This window comes from Urocitellus parryii, chromosome 6 (genome assembly GCF_045843805.1).
Source record: "Urocitellus parryii isolate mUroPar1 chromosome 6, mUroPar1.hap1, whole genome shotgun sequence".
NCBI classification, from domain to species: Eukaryota; Metazoa; Chordata; class Mammalia; order Rodentia; family Sciuridae; genus Urocitellus; species Urocitellus parryii.
In genome coordinates, this window is record NC_135536.1 from 60,070,872 (window position 1) to 60,090,755 (window position 19,884).

General features: G+C 37.7%; 1 protein-coding gene across 1 annotated transcript; it reads left to right on the plus strand.

Moving 5' to 3' along the window:
- Positions 1 to 7,632: 7,632 nt before the first annotated feature.
- Positions 7,633 to 19,806, plus strand: Klhdc2 (kelch domain containing 2). The gene is made up of 14 exons (XM_026391100.2): positions 7,633 to 7,839; positions 8,323 to 8,512; positions 11,262 to 11,341; positions 13,717 to 13,834; positions 15,447 to 15,562; positions 16,068 to 16,149; positions 16,292 to 16,375; positions 16,835 to 16,915; positions 16,990 to 17,048; positions 17,426 to 17,535; positions 17,910 to 17,982; positions 19,054 to 19,141; positions 19,229 to 19,281; positions 19,498 to 19,806. The coding sequence occupies exons 2-14, from the start codon at positions 8,360 to 8,362 to the stop codon at positions 19,619 to 19,621; spliced, it is 1,221 nt and encodes a 406-aa protein (XP_026246885.1). The 5' UTR covers positions 7,633 to 7,839; positions 8,323 to 8,359; the 3' UTR covers positions 19,622 to 19,806.
- The last annotated feature ends 78 nt before the right edge of the window (positions 19,807 to 19,884 follow it).

A 19,884-nucleotide genomic window follows, 5' to 3' on the forward strand; every position in this document is an offset into this window, starting at 1 on the left:
TTGCTCTCCTTTTTTGGGAGGCTTGAAGCCAGGAGCCGGAGAAAGCCATCCTGAAGCTTGTGTAAAGGTATTTCATGTCTGTGTTTTATTTTGCGTCACCTGGAATTCACACAAGTGACCTTAATTCAGCTGCCTGCACTGGACAGGGGCAGCAATTTATATTAACTTTGTATTTTGCAACCTTATTAGTTCCCAGAGAGTTTTTTTTTTTTCATTTTTGTTTGAGGGGGTCAGATTTTCTATATAGGTGATCATGTCATCTTCAAACAAAGGCACTTCTATTTCTTCCTTCCCTATTTGTACAAAATTTCCTTGTCTTACTGAATTATATAAGGCTTCCACTATGATGTTGAAAAGCAGTGGTGAGAAGGGACATCCTTGCCTTGTTCCTGATATTGAACTTTGAATTTCTCACTATTATGTATGATGTTAATCATGGTGTATGATGTAGGTATTTTGTTTATGTTCTTTATGAAATTGAGGCAATTCCTCTCTAAGTCTGTTGAGAGGTTTCATCATTAATGGGTATTGAATTTTGTCAAATGCTTTTTCCACATCTATTGATATTATCATGTAATTCTTCTTTAGCCTGTTGATATGATTGATTACATTGATTGATTCCAAATGCTGAACCAGCCTTACATGCCCAGGATAAATCCCACTTGGTTGTACTGTGTATAATTATGTGAAATTATATATAATTATTTACATATTCTTGGATTTGATTTGCTAAGAGTTTATTGAGGGTTTTTGCATCTATGTTCATAAAAAAGTTTAGTCTATAGTTTTCTTATACCCTAATGTCTTTCGTTTTGACATTAGGGTAATACTGACCTCATAAAAGGAATTAATAAATATTTCTATGCCTCCATCTTCTGAAAGAGATTGTACTAAGAAAATTGGTATAAATTCTTCCTTAAATATTTGGTAAAATTCAACTGTTGAATTCATCTGAGCCTGCTGCTTTGTATTTGGGAAGATTATTATTTACTGATTCAAATACTTTAATAGACATAGGTCTATTCATATTGCCTATTTCTTCTGGGATGAATTTTGGAAGATTGGCTCACTTCTTCCAGATTTTTAAATGTGTGATATAAAGTCGTTTATAATATTTCTTCATTATCCTTTTAATATCTCTGGCATCTGAAATCATGTCCCCCTTTTTTACTTATGTTATTAGGAATTTGTGTTTCTCTTTTTTCTCTGTTTAACCTGGCTATAAGCCTACTGACTTTATTGATCTTTTCAAAGGATCTGCTTTGGGTTTGTTGATTTTTCTCTATTAATTTGTTTTCAGTTTCACTTATTTCATCTCTAATTTTTATGATTTCTGTTCTGCTTACTTTGGGTTTAACTAACTCTTCTGAATTCCTAAGGCAGAATGTTAAATATTGATTTCAGATTTTTTTCAGTTTTCTTTTTCTAATATATACACTCCATGTTTTACATTTTACTCTTTTATAGTCACTCTTATCACTGTATCTCACAAATTTTGATAAGTTGTACTTCACTTAGTTCAAAATATTTTAAAATTTCTATTGAGATTGTTTTATTTGATCCATGTGTTACTTAGTGTTTCATTTCTTCTTTGATCTATGTGTTCTTTTGTTTTATGTTTTAGTCCTGGGGATTGAACCCAGGGTCTAATCCATGCTAGGCAAGCACTCTACTACTGAGCTATACTCCCAGCCCTAGAAACATGTTTAATGTCCAGGTATTTTGGTATTTTCCAGCTATCTTTCTTTTATTGATTTTTAGTTTAATTCCATTGTGATCTGAGATGACATTATATGAATTCTCTTATTCTAAATTTGTTAAGGTGTGTTTTATAGCCCAGCATGTGTTTATCTACAGGAATGTTCCAGTGAGCCTGAGAACAATGTGTTTTCTGCTGCTGTTAGATGAAATGATCTATAGATGTCTGTTACATCCATTTGATTGATGGTGCTGTTGAATTCAATTCTGTCCTTACTGAGTTTTCTGCCTACTGGATCTATTTCTGATAGAGAGTTATTAAAGTTCCCAACTATAGTGGTGGATTGTCTATTTCTCTTTGCAGTTCTATCAGTTTTTGTCTCGTGTACTTTAACAGTCTAACACATATGCTTTAAGGATTGTTACATCTTCTTGGAGTTGATCCTTCATCATTATGTAATACCCTTCTTTTTTCCCTGATAATTTTCCTTGCTTTGAAGTCTGCTCTATCTGAAATTAATAAAGCTACTCCTACTTTCTATTAGTATGGTATATCTTTCTTCATCCTTTACCTGCAATCTATATGTGTCTTTAAATTTAAAGTGAGTTTCTTGTTAGCAACATCTAGTTGAGTCTTGTTTTTGGTGCTTTCTGACAATCTCTATCATTTAATAGGTACATTTAGACCATTGATATTTAAAGTAATTATTGATATAGTTAGATGAATATCTACCATATTTGTCACTGTTTCCTTCCTTCCTTTCTTCTTCTTCTTTCTTCTTCTGATTCAAGGTTTTGCTAATTTACTGAGGCTGACCTTGGATTTGTAACCCTCCTGCCTCCACCTCCTAAATTACTGGGATTACATGCATGGGCTACCATGCCCAACTATTTGTTATTGTTTTCTATTGCCCTTGTTGTTTCTATTTTGTCTGCCATGCTTTTCCTGCCTTTTATAGTTTTTTTTTTTAATGGGGTGGGGGCTACTGGGGATTGAACCCCGGGGGGCTTAACCACTGAGCCACATCCCCAGCCCTTTTTTATATTTTATTTTTTAAATTTTTTTATTCTAATTTGTTATATATGACAGCAGAATGCATTACAATTCATATCATACATATAGAACACACATTTTCATATCTCTGGTTGTTTACAAAGTATATTCACACTATTCATGTCTTCATACATGTACTTAGGGTAATGATGTCCATCTTATTCCACAATATTTTTTACTCCCCTTGCCCCTCCCTTTCCTTCCCTCCCCTTTCCCTTATCTAGAGTTCATCTAGTCTTCCCATGCTCTCCCTCTCAACCCCACTATGAATCAGCCTCCTTATATCAAAGAAAACATTCACCATTTGATTTTTTTGGATTGGTTAACTTCACTTAGCATTATCTTCTCCAACTCCATCCATTTACCTGCAAAGTCATGATTTTTATTCTCTTTTATTGCTGAGTAATATTCCATTCTTTAATATATACCACATTTTCTTTATCCATTCATCTACTGAAGGGCATCTAGGTTGGATCCACAGTTTAGGTATTGTGAATTGTGCTGCAATAAACATTGATGTGGCTGTGTCCCTGTAGTATGCTGTTTTTAAGTCCTTTGGGTATAGACTGAGGAGTCGGATAGCTGGGTCAAATGGTGGTTCCATTCCAAGTTTTCCAAGGAATCTCCATACTGCTTTCCATATTGGCTGTACAAATTTTCAGTCCCACCAGCAATGTAGGAGAGTGCCTTTTCCCCCACATCCTCATCAACACTTATTGTTGTTTGTATTCTTAATAGCTGCCATTCTGAGTGGAATGAGATGAAATCTTAGAGTAGTTTTGGTTTGCATTTCTCTAATTGCTAGAGATGTTGAACATTTTTTCATATATTTATTGGTTGATTGTATATCACCTTTTGAGAAGTGTCTCTTTAGTTCCTTGGCCCATTTATTGATTGGGCTATTTGTTATTTTGATGTTTAGCTTTTTGAGTTTTTGATAGACCCTAGAGATTAGTGTTCTATCTGATGTTCAAGTAGTAAAAATTTACTACCAAGCTGTAGGCTCTGTATTCACCTTACTGATTGTTTCAAAATATTTTTAGTTATAGATGGGCACATTATCTTTATTTTATTTATTTTATGTAGTGCTGGGGATCAAACCCAGTGTCTCACACATGCCAGGCAAGTGCTCTACCACTGAGCTACAATGCCATCCCCTGCATGAGTTACTTGAGGAACTCCTGAAAAGATCTCCAGGTATCCAGAGAGCCTGGGGCCATGGTTCCTCTTTGAGAAATTCTGCTTAGAGTACAACTAGTTAATGTGTTTTAAGACTTTTTGTTTTCATTCTCATAAGTATAATAAGAGTATGGCTTGATACATGTATAGAAATTAAAAGTGATTATTATAGTGTTGTATTAAACGGTAAACACATATACACAAACACACACAGTCGGTCCCCAACTTACAATGGTTCCACCTAGTGATATTTTTATTTTATAGTGGGTACAGAAGTGATTTGTATTCAATAGAAATCATACTTCAAATTTTTAATTTTATATTTTCCTGGGATGTGGATTATGTGACTCATACTTTCTTGCAATGCTGAGCTGTGGCAGTAAGCAGCTGCTCCTAGTAAGTCATGTGACCAGCAGTGTAAACAACTGGTATTCTATAGTGTGTTATGTGCTAAAGCTATGATAGTAATTTAGGTGTATTAAATGCATTTTTAATTTGTGATAATTTCGACTTGCAGTGTGCTTACTGGGATATAACCCTATCCAAAATTAAGGAGCATCTGTACATATTTGACTCTAGGTAAAATATATATTAATTCACGCATCCAGAGATGTTGTTTATGGTTCTAGATTCAGTCCCCTTGATGCTGTGATCCCTTAGGATTCTGAGGATAGAATGTAATGTAGAAATTTATAATTCCATAGGAATCAAGCAATGACCTACTTCAAAGAAGGAGTCTTTCATAAGAATTTTTTAAGTATGCTATTAGAAAGCATTCTTCAGTCTATTCCCAATTTCATATCTCTAATTACTATGGCAACTCAGATCTGTGACAAATATTTTCTGAATGCTCCTGTTGGTGAAATAAAATTTAAAACAAAATCTCTCAACCCAGAACATCTCTCCACAAAAACAGATAATGCAAACAGTTTTGGTTGTTGAATAAACATTAAACCAAAATGTGATGTCTATCATAGGCAAGCTACTAAGAGATCACAAAATCAAAGAAATATCATCTTTTTATACAGTGATGCAGAAACAGTCCAATACATACATGTTCTCAAGGTAAACAATAGCTAGTTCTAAAATAAGACTTAACAGCTTCATTTGTCTCACATAGTTCATCCTAGAGTCACCTGGTAATTAAGGTAATTGTTAGCTAGTCAGCTTCATCCAAAGGAAAAACAAACTTCTCATGTTTTTTTTGACAGGAGGTGGTTTTATAACTTGGATCATCACTTGAATAGGGTCCTACTTCAAGTTTACAATCTAGTAAGGGGAACCAAGAATGACAAATAATTATATTGGTTTCAGTTGATTCAGAGCTATGGAGAAGCAGAAGCAGCTAACAGTTTCTAACAGGGAAACTAAAAGTTGCCTGGGGGAATCTGGGTTTCCTTGAGAAAATTTGAATTGAGAGGTGACAGATGATTTAGATTTCTAGGAATAGGGAACCACAAGATGTGAAGGCCCTAAGTTACAAAGAGCCAAATGTGTTTCAAGAGCCAAGAGAATGCTAATGTAAACTGGAAGGAGCAAAGGACAGCCCCCAAATGGAGCTGGAAGATAAGCTGGGGCCAGGCCATGCTGGGTCCTGTACTCACCAAGATAAGAATTTTGAACTCTATCCCAAGAACTGTGAGAGCCAACTCAAAAGTTGTTAGTAAAGTTGAGGTAGGATAGAAGGCGTGAGAAATAAATAGAAAGGAGACATAAAGGGTGGGGTGGTGCACACCTGTAATCCCAGAAGCTCAGGAGGCTGCAGCAGGAGGATCCCAAAGTCAAAGCCAACCTCAGCAACTTAGTGAGACCCTGTCTCAAAGTAAAAAAAAATAAAAAGGGCTGAGGATCTTTCTCAATGGTTAGATACCCCTGGGTTCAATCTCCAATACCAAAAATTAAAATAAAGCAAAGCAAAACAAAAACAAAAAAACCACAAAGGAAGGAAAAGGAAAAAAGATTTTAAGGATTTTAATTCAAAAATACTTCAAACTTTTCCAGGCCCTTTGCTCCCTGAGCTGTCCTCCCTTGCCAGCCTATTACTCCCCAATTCCTGGGAAATCTGTAATTTTATCTGTGAATCATTAATTAAACCCCCAATAAATAGACTAAACAAGAGCAAATATGTTTCAAGGAAACCATAATTTAAGGGATTTTTCCAGCACGACTGAATGATCAGATAAGGAAAACCATGTCAGCCTGAAGATCTTGACTGTCCAGACCACCATAAACCATCTTGAGATTGCCAGACTGGGATCTTCCTACATAGACACCCCTTTCCATAGGTATGTATGTACGTACTCACTGGGGACTGACCCCAAGGGAACTACTGTACTACGTCCTCAGCCCTTTTTAATCTTGAGAAAGTCTCATTAAGTTGGTTAGGGCCTAGCTAACTTGTCGAGGCTGGCTTCAAACCTGTGATCTTCCCGCCTCAGCCTCCGGAGTTGCTGGAATTCCATGCGCCACCGTCGCCACGCACCAAGTTTCCCTTAAAATAACTGCAGGGGAACCGTTCAAACCTGTCTCTCACTCTGAATAAGGACCTGCATTCTCCCTTGAAGGTGTACCTACGTTTCTAAATGACCCGTCGATGTCCCCAGCTGGCAGATATTGAAATTATTTTCCCTTCTATGCCAAGAACCCCGCTGGTACTGAGTCGAGTCCCCCAATTCTCCCCGGGAACTCTTCTTCGGACTCCGCTTCGGACGCTTCTTCTCTCGTGTCAAAATGACCTGATAAAGATTTGCAAAGCTGCTTCACAATAAAACTTTTCTAACCCCAAATTATACTAAGCGCGGGTGGGGCGCGCCTGTAATCCCAGAGGATCGGAGGCTGAGGCAGGAGAATTTCAAGAGTTCAAAGCCAGCCTCAGCAAAGCAAAGCACTAAGCAACTCAGTTAAGACATTATTTCCAAATAAAATACAAAATAGGGCTGGGGATGTGACTCAGTGGTCAAGTGTCTCTGAGTTCAATCCTCGGCACCCCCACTTCCCCCAAAATTGTACTAAGCACAAATCCATCACATCGGGAAGGGACACTACTCCAAGAAATCCTGGTGAGCCACATTGGTGAGCCTTGTACAAACCAAGGTGAGTAGCAAAGAAAGTCTCAACAGCTACCAGAGGATTTGTTTCTTTTTGGAGGCTTAAATTAGTCCTATTAAGTAACTCTCTTCTCTGAATTCAAGTGAGCATAATGTCAGCAGAGAAAGTTTCAGACAACAAAAATTTAAGTGGAAAAAAAAAATGCTTTGTTGTTCAGTGTATTGCTGTTCTGTGTAGTGTTCCAGGGTGAAGAAGGGGGAAAGAGAGGACAATGAAGCACGCCGCTCCCACCGCAAATTCTAGAGGCACCATTAAATTAGGAATTTAAGATGTATTCTAGTCCAACCCCTAATACGTTACACGTGAGTTATGTAGTTTAGATAATTTGTGATTTCCTTTTGGCCTAACTTAAATGTATCATATAAGAAAAAAAAAAAAAAAACCCAAAACCTGTGAATAGGATTCGCTTTCCTTCTGGAGAACTGAGCGGTTACAGTTTATGATACGCCTTTTAATACGATTCTCCAAACTGGGAGGCAGTTTGCAGCAGTAAAAATCAGAACGCCCGCGGAGCCTGAGCAGAACCCGCAGGGAGCCCAGTTGGCACCGCTCAGCGAAGCTGCGAGTCACTGGAGCTGGGGTCACCGGGCCCAGGCGCCACCCTCCTATTCGCAGGAAGGCGGGCATTTACTCCGTATCTGAGAAGCTAAGATTGGAAACTTCCTGTTGGGAAATTTTGATGCCTTGTCCAGACTGGGAACCCTTTGAAAACACCCTTCAATGAGAAAGGAAAACTCTCCAAAAGAAAATGGAATGCGCGAATCTGGCTAAACCCTAGCATATCCTTGTAGCTCCTCAAGGTAGGGGACTTGGAGTGTGCCTGGACTTCGCGGGGCCACGTAGGCGTCCAGGCCCAGGCACCGGGCGGCGGGGCGGGCTGCGGCGACCGCGGCGGCGGGAGGACCCGGCGCTGGGGGCGCTGAGCGCGGCCGCGATTCTGGAGCCCGACGAGCCGCGTCAGCGGAACCGGCGGCTTCCGGCCGCGGCGTAAACAAGGGCCCTGGGCTGCTGGAGGCGGGGCGCAAGGCTGCTAGAGCTAGCCAGTCGAGTGGGCAGCCCTCCCCTCGCTGCTCCTGCCCTGGGCCCCACTGCTGTCCCTCGCCCCCGACCCACTGCACGCAGGGCGCCGGGGCGGTGGAGGTCTGAGCTCGGAAGAGCAGGGCGGGAGACCGCACTGGCGGCCAGCAGGCCTGCCCGCCGCGCCTGTCATCGCCTCTGCCTTCTCCTGGCTACGCGCCGCTTTGCATTTCTTTCCTTTTCTTTGTCTCTTCCCGGCTCACAAGTGTGGACATTCTTGGTGCACGAAAGTGCAGCCTCAAGATGGCTGATGGCAACGAGGATCTGCGGGCGGATGACTTGCCAGGGCCAGCTTTTGAGAGCTATGAGTCCATGGAGCTCGCCTGCCCAGCCGAGCGCAGCGGCCACGTAGCCGTCAGCGACGGGCGCCACATGTTCGTCTGGGGCGGCTACAAGGTCAGTGGGGGGCCGGCGGGCTTCGCTTGGCTGGTGCGCGAGCCGGTCAGTGGCGAGGCGAGCAGCTGGTCAGTGGCCCGGCGGGCAGCAGGAGCGGGCTGTCCAGGGCGCTTCCCAAATCTCTCGCCACGCGACTCTACCCGTTGGTTCTTTTACTTGGGTGTGTGTGTGTGTGGTGGGGTGTCTTCTCGTGAGTCCCCCAACCATTCTCAAGGCTCCATGGCGGTTGTCACGTCAACCTTAGCTTACAAAGCCGGCTTGCCGCGCCCCCCCGCATTGTTGCTATTGGAGCGTTATTCTGGAGAGGGCACTGTTAATGTGGGTTGGTGGTGGCTGACTACGGAACAGGTTTTATTTAAAAGGGTTGGGGGTGTGTAAGGAGATGGCGTTATGAGGTCACCCGGACCCTTTGTCCGGACTACTCAGGAGAACTTTACCTATGAAGCTGAGGCCAGTTGGGCCATAGGTAGCCTTGCCCACTTACGGGGTGGCCCAGATGTAGGAATACCCTGGAATTCTGCAAGGCCACGGTATCGCCTTCTTCAACCTCCCCGCCTGTGCAGTAAGCAGTACCAGCTACACCAGACTATTGTTTGAACACAACCCTCTGGTTTCAGCCGTGAAAGGGTTGAAGTTTTTAAAAATAAACCTCCATTTAGAAAATTAATGGAGTATTTCCACCACTAACCAACCAACAACCCCTAGCAACATGTTATTAGATCGCACCCTAATCATAAAACGTGCTTAGTTCAGTTTAGAGCCAGTTGCACCGCTTCTCCCGCCCCGCCCCGCCCACCGAGGAGTCCTACCCAGATGTCTTCAGTGTAAAACCGTGCTCGCTCATTCGTTCTCTTCTTTTATTGGTTTTCGTTTTCCAGTGACACTCTACATTCTAGAATTCTCTTATTAGCTGGGGTGGCTGTGATCCATTTCGACCACGAAATCCTTTATTCCTTTTGGTTTTGTAAGTGGTCAAAGGGAGCATTGTCTAATATGTCTGAGACCCCAAGTTCAATCACGTGTCCCCCGGAGGTTTCATTTGACGGGGGCTGGGGGAATTGCTTCAGGGGTAGACCTGTAGACTAGCCTCGCACTCCGGAGGCCTTGGTTGGGTGGGGAGGATCTCCCTCTTACCGAAGACTCGAAATCTAGTTTCTTGCACCTATGCCTTAAATGAGTTGCTTTGTGACTCTGGTAACAGTTTAGCTCATGGTACAATTGATCTGATCACAGTTGACCAATTTTGAGGTAGCTCCCAAAGACAGCTGTCCTGACACTGTCATTTGGTTCAACTGCAAAAGTACTTTTCTTTTCCAATCCTAATTAACCTGCCATGTTTTCCCCAGCTTCCCATGAATAGGTGTGTAGAAGGTTGGGGAATGGAACTGTGAAGAGGGAGACAGTAGGCACAGGAAACCCTTGGAGATTGTTTGAAAGGTAGTAATCTTTGGCTTCCTTCATAGTAGTGTTTTTCTCCCCATGTCAGGCTGGTCTCATTGAGATCAGGATTGGGGGTATGGAATTGTGAAGAGGGAGGGATTAAGTATGTAGTGATCATTATTAAAATGTAAATACTTTTGAGGGGGAAACAGCATTCAATCACACTTCAGTCTAATACTACTTTATGATTCTATCAGTAAAAATCAGCATTGAGGGAAAAGGATTTTCAGGTTGTTGGGAGGAAGAGGACCATCACAGCAGATTTCTGATTAATTTATGAGGTTGGGGGACTCATGAGAGGCAGTCACTGAAGTGCGTGATTACCAAATGCCCGCCCTCCCTCCTTCATTTATATATATATAATTTTTTTTTTTTTTTTTTACTGGTACTCTTGACAGCAGGCACAGGAAACCCTTGGGAATTGTTTCAAGGGTAGTAAACTTTGGCTTCCTTCGTAGTAGTGGGTTTTCCTCCCCAGGCCAGGGGAGGAAAAAAGAATTGAATTATTTCTTACAAATTCATGTGAATCTATAAATATTTCAAAGTAAAAAATAAAATAATTTAAGAAATGCAAAAAAAAAAAGTGTACAGGGAGGATCAAAGACTGAAAATGTGAGGCAGTCATCAAAGTTCAGGAAAGAAGAATTCCTGCTTCCACCATAACTTGCTAAGTTGGGCAAATTACTTAACCTCTCCAAAAAAACCTGTTGTAATATCAACTACTTTTTTGTTGTAAGTATTAAATAAAGAGATTTGTGGACAGCATTTAGTTCTGGCATATGGTAAGCTATCTTTAGGAGTTAATACCTGAAGGGAATCAGAATAAAATAAGGAACTTACAGTTTTGCATAAAGACTCAATATTCACATATTTGCAGTTATTCCCTCCATTTCTTGTCATAAAATGAGTGAAAGGAAAACCTGGTTAGAACACCACACATATGCTGGCATGAGTTGGCCACTTTGTATAGTCTGCTGGTCACAGCACAGATAACCAATCTCACCTGAAGTCATGCAACTGAAATTTGATGCATGGTTTCTTTAGGATAGAGCAGCCTTAGCAAGTTCCCAGAGGCCTTTCAACTCTTTGCACCATTACAATGCTATATAAAAAAAATGTGCATTAAGGACTATTTACATTAAGCTTTACCCTGAGTATGTGGTAAGAGTCTAGGAAAATTGTGCATTTAATCTAAGTGTAAGGCTTATTTATTTTTTCATTCTAATTTCATAATTGCATCCTTAATTTCATAATATGCCTCCTTAAAATATCAACTACTGTTATTTGCAATTGTTTTGATTCTTCTTAGAGTAATCAAGTCAGAGGATTATATGACTTTTATCTGCCTAGAGAAGAACTATGGATCTACAACATGGAGACTGGAAGATGGTAACTGGGTATTATGCGGGGGAGGGGGGGACTAAAAAAAGAAAACAAATTACATTGCAAAGCAAAAAAATATTTTAAGGAGCTAGAGATATAGTTCAGTTGGTACAGTGCTTGCCTAGAATACACAAGGCACTGGGTTCAATCCCCAGAACCACCACCACCAAAAAAAAAAAAAAAAAGATGCTACTCTGAAAACAATGTTCTAGTTTACCTATTTCTTTTTTTTTTAATAACAAAAAGCATGCAAATTGTGAACTTTATTATAAAGAAGTATGATAATTAAACAATAAAAATAAAAAACATGCACTTAAAAAAAACCTCACCTTACCTATTTCATTTCTGTTTAAAATTAATCTTTTCAGAAACAGTTCAGTAATTACTAGATACTTTTATGACCTTAGAATAAATTTTTATTCAGGGCACTGTAAATACTATTCAGGGCTCTGTAAAGTACCAGGAGGCAGTAGCTTCAGACCCTGGAATGAAAAGATGATAAAAGTTCCATATACCCTTTTTAAATATATGATATCTTAAGATATATGACTTCTGTTACATGGTATCTTAAGATTTAGTTTGTTTGAATTGTTAGGTTTTAGATAGCTTAGAATTTAAGTTCTACACAAATCTCTTAAAAAAGAGTATATTCTGGCCTGGTGATATAGCTCAGTGGTTATATCACCCTTAAAAAAAGAAAAGAAAAAAAGAGAATGTTCTCTTTAAAAACCAAAATAAATATTTTCTTTTATATAAAACTGGAATATCTCTTTTGCCAATTGCACAACAGTGATAAATAAAGAACATGTCATTCAAATTAAAATGTTGCTCAAAATGCTGGGTGAACCATGTTTGGGGATTTATAAAAGGGTTTCCAATGGTTTGGTTTGTGAGAACTTTGCACTTTGATATTTTACCTATTGTAAATCTAAGAACAAGAATATTAGAATAGTAGGCCCACTTGAGAACTGGGGCTATAGCTCAATGATGCGAATACTTGCTTAGTAAGCATGAGGCCCTGGGTCAAGTCCTAGCACTGACAAAAATGGAGGGGAAGTCCCACTTAAGAGTTAAACTAAAAGTCAGGATTATAGCAAATCAGTGTTACTATGAGCTATTTGCAAATCTTTTTCTAGAGAACTGGAAACTTTTACTAGTACAGTATTCCCTAATAGAGGGCTTCTACATATTTTTAAATTAAGAGTTTTAAAGACTAGACATGGTGGCATACACCTTTAATTTGCAGTTTAGGAGGCTGGGGCAGGGGGATTACAAATTCAAGGCCAGCCTGGGCAACAGTGAGACCCTGACTCAAAATATTAAAAGTAGGAATGTGGCTCATCTATCCTGGGTTCCATCCCAATAGCACACACATATACTCAAAACGTTTTTTAAAAATAAGCCTACCAAAATGAATAAATAAGTAAAAATAAATTTAAAAAAAGACAGTCAAATTTCAGGGTTAGCAAAGATGAACTGATAAATGTATCTGTGTGAACAGAGGACCTTGAATGTGCTATTAATATTATGAATCCTAGAATTTTTTGATTCAGATTCATTTTTAGATTCAGAATGAGTCAATACATACCAAAGCACTCACAAGTACCTGGCAAAAAGTAAATAAACACCACCACTTAGGTGTTTGAGTATTACATAAGAATCTGAATCAGATTCATTCAAATGGCTAAAAGGTGACTGAATAAAGAACACTGAATTAGTCTATCAAGACTGGGAATGTTGAAGTTTTCCTCCTGTGGTCTTGACTGCTTATGGCCATGTGAATAAATAGCATAGTTTAGTTTGAGAAATATAAAATGGTTCCCAGAATAATAAAGTACAACACAAGGGGTTGGGGTTGTGGCTCAGTTGTAGAGCACTTGCCTAGCATGTGTGAGGCACTAGATTTGATCCTCAGCACCACATAAAAATAAATAAAATGTCCACCTACACTAAAAATATTTTTTTAAAAGTGCAACATAAGGGGCTGCAATTGTGCCTTAGTGGTATAATGCTTGCCTAGCATGCATGAGGCACTGGGTTCAATTCTTAGCACTGCATATAAATAAATGAATAAAATAAAGGTCTGTCAACATCTAAAAAACACTTTAAAATTAAAAAAAATAATAAAAGGTAACACAACATTTAGGGTTTCAGAATCTCATTTTGCCTGCATGTAGGACCAGCTGGACTCTATTCATTGTCCACAGAACAGAAAAAGGAGAAAGGTTCATCCTTTGGATTGATTTCAGGTCTAAGAGACCCTAGATATACTGGCCCTGTTATTTTACTCCCTTTATTGAGGAACTATAAATAGAAGAAAATGAAGTTTTGCCTTTCTTAATTTTTGGTAAACTTATATATATTCAATTTCCTTCCCTCAGGAAAAAAATAAATACTGAAGGTGATGTTCCTCCTTCTATGTCAGGAAGCTGTGCTGTGTGTGTAGACAGGGTCCTGTACTTGTTTGGAGGACACCATTCAAGAGGCAATACAAATAAGGTTAGTGTTCTAAGAATTATGGCTCAAGGCAAGTTTATTCTTTTAGACGACCTCACATTACCCAAGTCAGGTTATGTTTATATATCTGTTCCAGTTTAAAAATATTATGTACTTTGATTAGGATACAAATTGGAAACAAGATGTAATCATGGAGGGAAGGGTAAAGATGAACAGAACACTCAGAAAGTCATAAGGATAAATTGACACTGAAAAAAATTCAGATAGTAACATTTCTATAATATGATACCCTAAGACACTGCTGCTCAGATTTTGCTCATATATTTTTTTTTCCAAATTCTCATTTGTTCTCTTCAGACCAGTAAGAGACAGATTTAAGATTCAGAAGGACACATGATATAGGCAGACTCCTATCAATTCATTTATTTGGCAACTTAGTAAGCACCTTATATGCCGAGTTGGACACTGCAGAGAAAGATGAATGATAACAGTCTCTACCTCAAGGAGTTCAATCTGGAAGGGACACACATAAGTAAATGATTATATGCACACAGCCTGACACAAGTAATAATATAGTAAATATTATTAATTCTAAAAGAGTCCTTGACATTGGGTTTGGTAGAAAACCAAAGAGTTGATCAACCAAGAGGTAATGTTTAAACTGAATAATAGGGGTAGTCAATGGTGCAGAGACATAATCAAGTATATCTTACTCAAGGAAATGCCAGGGATTTTTTTGTAGGTGTGATATATGGTTTAGATGGTTTCAAACTGTGCTTCTAGAAACCAGGGATTTCTTTGAGGTACCCATGAGAATGAATGTATAGTGTTAGGTGGGCTCCACACTGCCCCTCCCTCCCCCATTTAAACAAGTATTAACTCCACTTTTGTTTTTACATATTGGGCTTTCAAGATTTTTGTTTAAAGAAATGGTTCTATGCCTAAGAGGTTTGAGCTGTAGTTTGGCCATGTATTTTTCAGAGCCCTGGGGGAGAAAAACAACTTTGACACAATCTGAAAAAGCTTGGAAAGGAAAGCTGTGATTTTTAGAGGGTGGTCACAGATGGCTAGGATTCAGTGTTCTAAGTTTGACCAAAAGGAAGCTTGAGTGTTTGAGAAGTGACTGATATGTCAATATATCCAGTTACCTGGATGGGTGGACAACATTTAACCTTTTAAGTACTGATAGGGATCTTTAGCTCCCAGAATTAGGAGCTCCCAGGTAGGCACTGAAGATGTGTTTGTTAAATTGAACTTAAAGGTAAAATTGACAGACTTGATTTTGGTTTTTGGTAATACTGTCCTAATATGTATAAATCAAATCAGTTTGACTCAAAGTGCCTGTCTACAGCAAAATAAGGAGCTTATGCCAGATGGTAAATAAACACATTGTTGAGTCCTTCATCATAAAAGGGTGGCTATGAAAAATTAGTTGAAATAACTGTGTTCTTAGTGATTTAGAAATTTACATTCTGTCACAAGTTCTTAGTAATCTTGACTCTGACCCACCTGGCGGTCAGTCTATAGTCACAATTTCAGTAACACTGAATTAGATGGCACCTTTATTATTATAAGCCACAGTAAAATTAATTGCTAAATAAAGTTGAATTTCTTCCACATAACAAAATCTAACTGAATTTGTTGCTTCTGACAGTTCTACATGCTGGATTCAAGGTCTACAGATAGAGTGTTACAGTGGGAAAGAATTGATTGCCAAGGAATTCCTCCATCATCAAAGGACAAACTTGGTGTCTGGGTATATAAAAACAAGTGAGTTAGAAAGTAATATAGGTTTGGATTTTTATGCAGAAAGTAGTTTACCATTCAAATATCCTACGCAATAAACAGTATACAATATAACTCATAGGACCAATATGAATATTAAATATATTAACACATAAAAGCATTTAACACAGTACTTAAGATATAGTTAAGTGTTAGCTATTATTATTTGAATAAGTATATTCATATATATAAGTGTAACTTTTCAACTTGTACTATATGTCAAATTAAGAAAAAAAATCACTTAGGAGCCCGAGGAAGAGGACTGAAAGTTCGAGGCCAGCCTGGGCAACTTAGTGAGACTCTGTCTCAAAATTTTAAAAATAAGATAAAAAAGGGCTAGGTATGCAGCTCAATGATAAAGCACTTGCATAGCATGCACAAGGCCTTGGGTTCAATCCATAATATTGCAAAAAAATAGTGAGAAAAATTCCTTGGGTCCTATCCTGTGGATGTTTGAATTTTTAGTGTCTTTTTTTTTTTAATCAAACAGGCTAATATTTTTTGGAGGGTATGGCTATTTACCTGAAGATAAAGTATTGGGAACTTTTGAATTTGATGAAACATCTTTTTGGGTAAGTAAATTTCATGTCTGCATAATACATTGTATATACACTAGTAGTTTTGTTCACTTATTAATAAATTGAACGTGGCTGTGTAATTTTATAAACATTATCTGTAAACTAACTCAAAGAGGGTCTTTTTTTTTTTCTGTAGAATTCAAGTCATCCAAGAGGATGGAATGATCATGTACATATTTTAGACACTGAAACATTTACCTGGAGCCAGCCTCTAACTACTGTGAGTTAATAAGCAATAATATACCATTAAAGCAAGGCTATTTAGAGGAGAGGGGAATATGCCAGAGTTGGGAGATGATGTGAAACTATTGTTTCTTGTTTTCTGGAGAGACAATCCATAGTTTCCATTATTCTCCAAGGAACTTAGAACTCAGAGTAGTTTAATAAATGTATAAAGAGACTAACCCAACATTTATTACCTAATAGATGGTATATAATAGCAGCTGTTACTGGTAATATATAATCTAGTTCTAGATGGGAACTTACATTAGATTTCCTTTCCCTCTGATACATATTAAATAATGCATCAGTCTTCAGTATTGCTGTTGTCTAGAAGTCTGTGCTTCAGCTCTTAAAAACTCAAGTATTTTGCATATTCTTATTCTACATCAAGACTGGATTTTCCCCATTTCTAAATAGTTCACTTGTTTATTAAATTGCTTTTATTACTTTTTAATAGGGTAAAGCACCTTCACCTCGTGCTGCCCATGCCTGTGCAACTGTTGGAAACAAAGGTTTTGTTTTTGGAGGCAGATACCGAGTGAGTATATAAACAGTTTCAATAGCTTACTTTTGAATTCTTCAAAATGTAACTACTTAATTATTCTTTTTTAGGATGCTAGAATGAATGATCTTCACTATCTTAATCTGGATACATGGGAGTGGAATGAATTGCAAGTATCACTTTAGATAATTATTCAGAAAAGTTTTTTTTTTAAAAAACCCTTTCTCCCTATACCTTATTATTAGTATGTAATAAACTTGCTTTAATCTTCTTTAACTATGAATTTAATAAACATGATTACCAGGGTTCTTAAGGATGGAATCTTATTTCCAGTTTCAAAAACTATGTGCCTGGCATAGCAAGCATGGGCTTTAATGTTTGCCTTATTTTTTTGGGGGGGGGGGCAGTATAAAGCATGTAGATAATACTAAGACCCTTAAATCTCCTTTCCTAATAATCCCATCTAAATTTTAAAAGAAAACTTAAATATTTCTCTGCATTAAATATAGTAGCTACTTTGAAACGGATGTTGTAACTTATTTTCAGAATTCCACAAGGTATATGCCCTGTCGGCCGATCCTGGCACTCACTAACACCAGTTTCTTCAGATCATCTTTTTCTCTTTGGAGGATTTACCACTGAAAAACAGCCACTAAGTGAGTCTTTAAAAAACTTAAATATTTATATATCACTTACATATGATTTGCTGAAAATCATTTTATTTTAGATGCATCAAGAGAGTATAGGGTTGGCTTGGAGATTTATTAATTTTGATCCCATATATACTGAAATTATGCTACATTGTACATATTATGTCATAAATCCATTCCTCCAGTAGAGAAATGACCTGCAGTATGTAAAAAGCCTTGAAAGGCTGTAACATGCAAAGGTGGTTAACTGCAGAGAAAAAAAGGAGGGGAAAAAAGGAAAAACTTCATTACTTTTTTTGCACAAGTTGTGCCCTTTAAACATCAATGTCATAATGAAAGATAAACATACATCACAGCTTTTTAAATTTTGCTTCAATCAGGTGATGCCTGGACTTACTGCATCAGTAAAAATGAATGGATACAGTTTAATCATCCCTATACTGAAAAACCAAGGTATGAACTATTTAAAAGACAATTCTTATACTGAATTAGGCCTAGAAATGTGCAAGACTAATAAGAACTGAGGATATTTTAGCTATATTTTACCCATATTCTTATTTTAAAAAATCTTGGTATCTATTAGGGTTTAACATCATACTTCTCAAAGAGAACCAATATTTTTCTTTTGTGATACTGGAGATTGGACCTAGGGACCATGCACACGCTAGGCAAATACTCTACCATGGAGTTATATTCCCAGGCAAGGAAAACCAATATTAATTTGAGTATCAAATGCCTTTCTGTTATTATCTGTGTAGGAAGAATAGGGCTGCCCTTTCCTTCTGCTATCAAAAAATTATTGACACAGTTAAAACTTAAAAGCAAGTTGTTTTCCTGAGTTGAATGGCACCTAAGTTTGTAATTAAAACAAAAACAAAAGGAACTTGTAAGGGGAGAATTTAAAAATCTTAATGTATGGGAAGGTAAAACAACTGCTGATTAAATTTACAATAGCAATGTACAATAGGATAAATCAAATTATCATTGTCAAATGAATTGTTAAGGACAATGATTTACTCAGCAATGGAGTTCAAAGCATATTTAGATATATCACCTGCATTTTTCCCCCCAATCCTCTAATGCAAGCACAGGCATGCCACTAAGATTTCATTTGGTTCAAATGACTTTTCTATAGAATTATCAGGCTTTAAGACTTTCAGCTTATTGGGGCAGAACTTCAGCACCCCTCAGATGTTCTATTGGGGCAGAACTTCAGCACCCCTCAGATGTTCTGTGTAACGCTAACTTATTGCTATCAAAGACCTACAAAACACATCATTGAATTCACACTTCTTCACTCCATAAATGAAACAGAGACAAATAATATCCATATAAAATCAACACTGATTTTTCTAGTTCTGCTACTTTTCCTTAAGGTTTTATTTCTCATGGTCATGTTTAGGCACAACAACTATCTTAAGATCTCTAATCTTTATTTCACTAGTTATGAGTGTGAATGATCAAGTTGGTCTTCTGGGTGACTTCAAATTCAAGTTTTTTTTTTTTTTTTTTTTTTAAATTCAGGCTATGGCATACAGCTTGTGCTAGTGATGAAGGAGAAGTGATTGTTTTTGGTGGGTGTGCCAACAACCTGCTGGTTCATCACAGAGCTGTAAGTATACCACTTCATATTACTACTGAAACTTATCTGTGATGCACTTGCCTTTTTGTTTTTAATGTGTTCACCTCTATTTTTCAGGCACACAGTAATGAAATACTTATATTTTCAGTTCAACCAAAATCTCTTGTACGGTAAGTAAATTTTTCCTTGGCACTTGACACTTTAGTGTTCTTAAAAAAAAAAACAAAAAAAAAACAGGTTTATGGATTATTTAAGAGCAATGAATCTTCATTGATGTAATCAGTTCCTAAAGAAAGAGGTTTATTATTTATTTATTTAATTTTAAATTCAAGTTAATGTACTTTAAACAGCAAAGTGAAATTATTTTTCTTTTGTCCACTTTTCAGGCTAAGCTTAGAAGCAGTCATTTGCTTTAAAGAAATGTTAGCCAACTCGTGGAACTGCCTTCCAAAACACTTACTTCACAGTGTTAATCAGAGGTTTGGTAGTAACAACACTTCTGGATCTTAAGGCGTCATAGATAATGCCTCAGATCTCCTTGCATGGACAACAATCCTGTAATCATCACAGAGTGGCATCATTTGTATAATTATATGCATTGTTGTAGTTTGCAGCTTTTTGATTTTAATGTGCATGTGAATGGCCTAGAGAACCTATTTTTGTGTCAAAGTTTACAATAAATGTATTTAACACCAGTAACTTTCCTCTATTAAAGCAAAAAAAAGTAACACTTAGGCTTTTTACCCCAAAGAATGGTTATTACATTTCCTTTT

Coding starts and splice junctions, on each gene's coding strand:
- Klhdc2 (XM_026391100.2), top strand. CDS start 8,360: ATGGCTGATGGCAACGAGGATCTGCGGGCGGATGACTTGCCAGGGCCA. Junction 8,513..11,261: donor TCGTCTGGGGCGGCTACAAG/GTCAGTGGGGGG, acceptor GATTCTTCTTAG/AGTAATCAAGTCAGAGGATT. Junction 15,563..16,067: donor GTCTGGGTATATAAAAACAA/GTGAGTTAGAAA, acceptor TTAATCAAACAG/GCTAATATTTTTTGGAGGGT.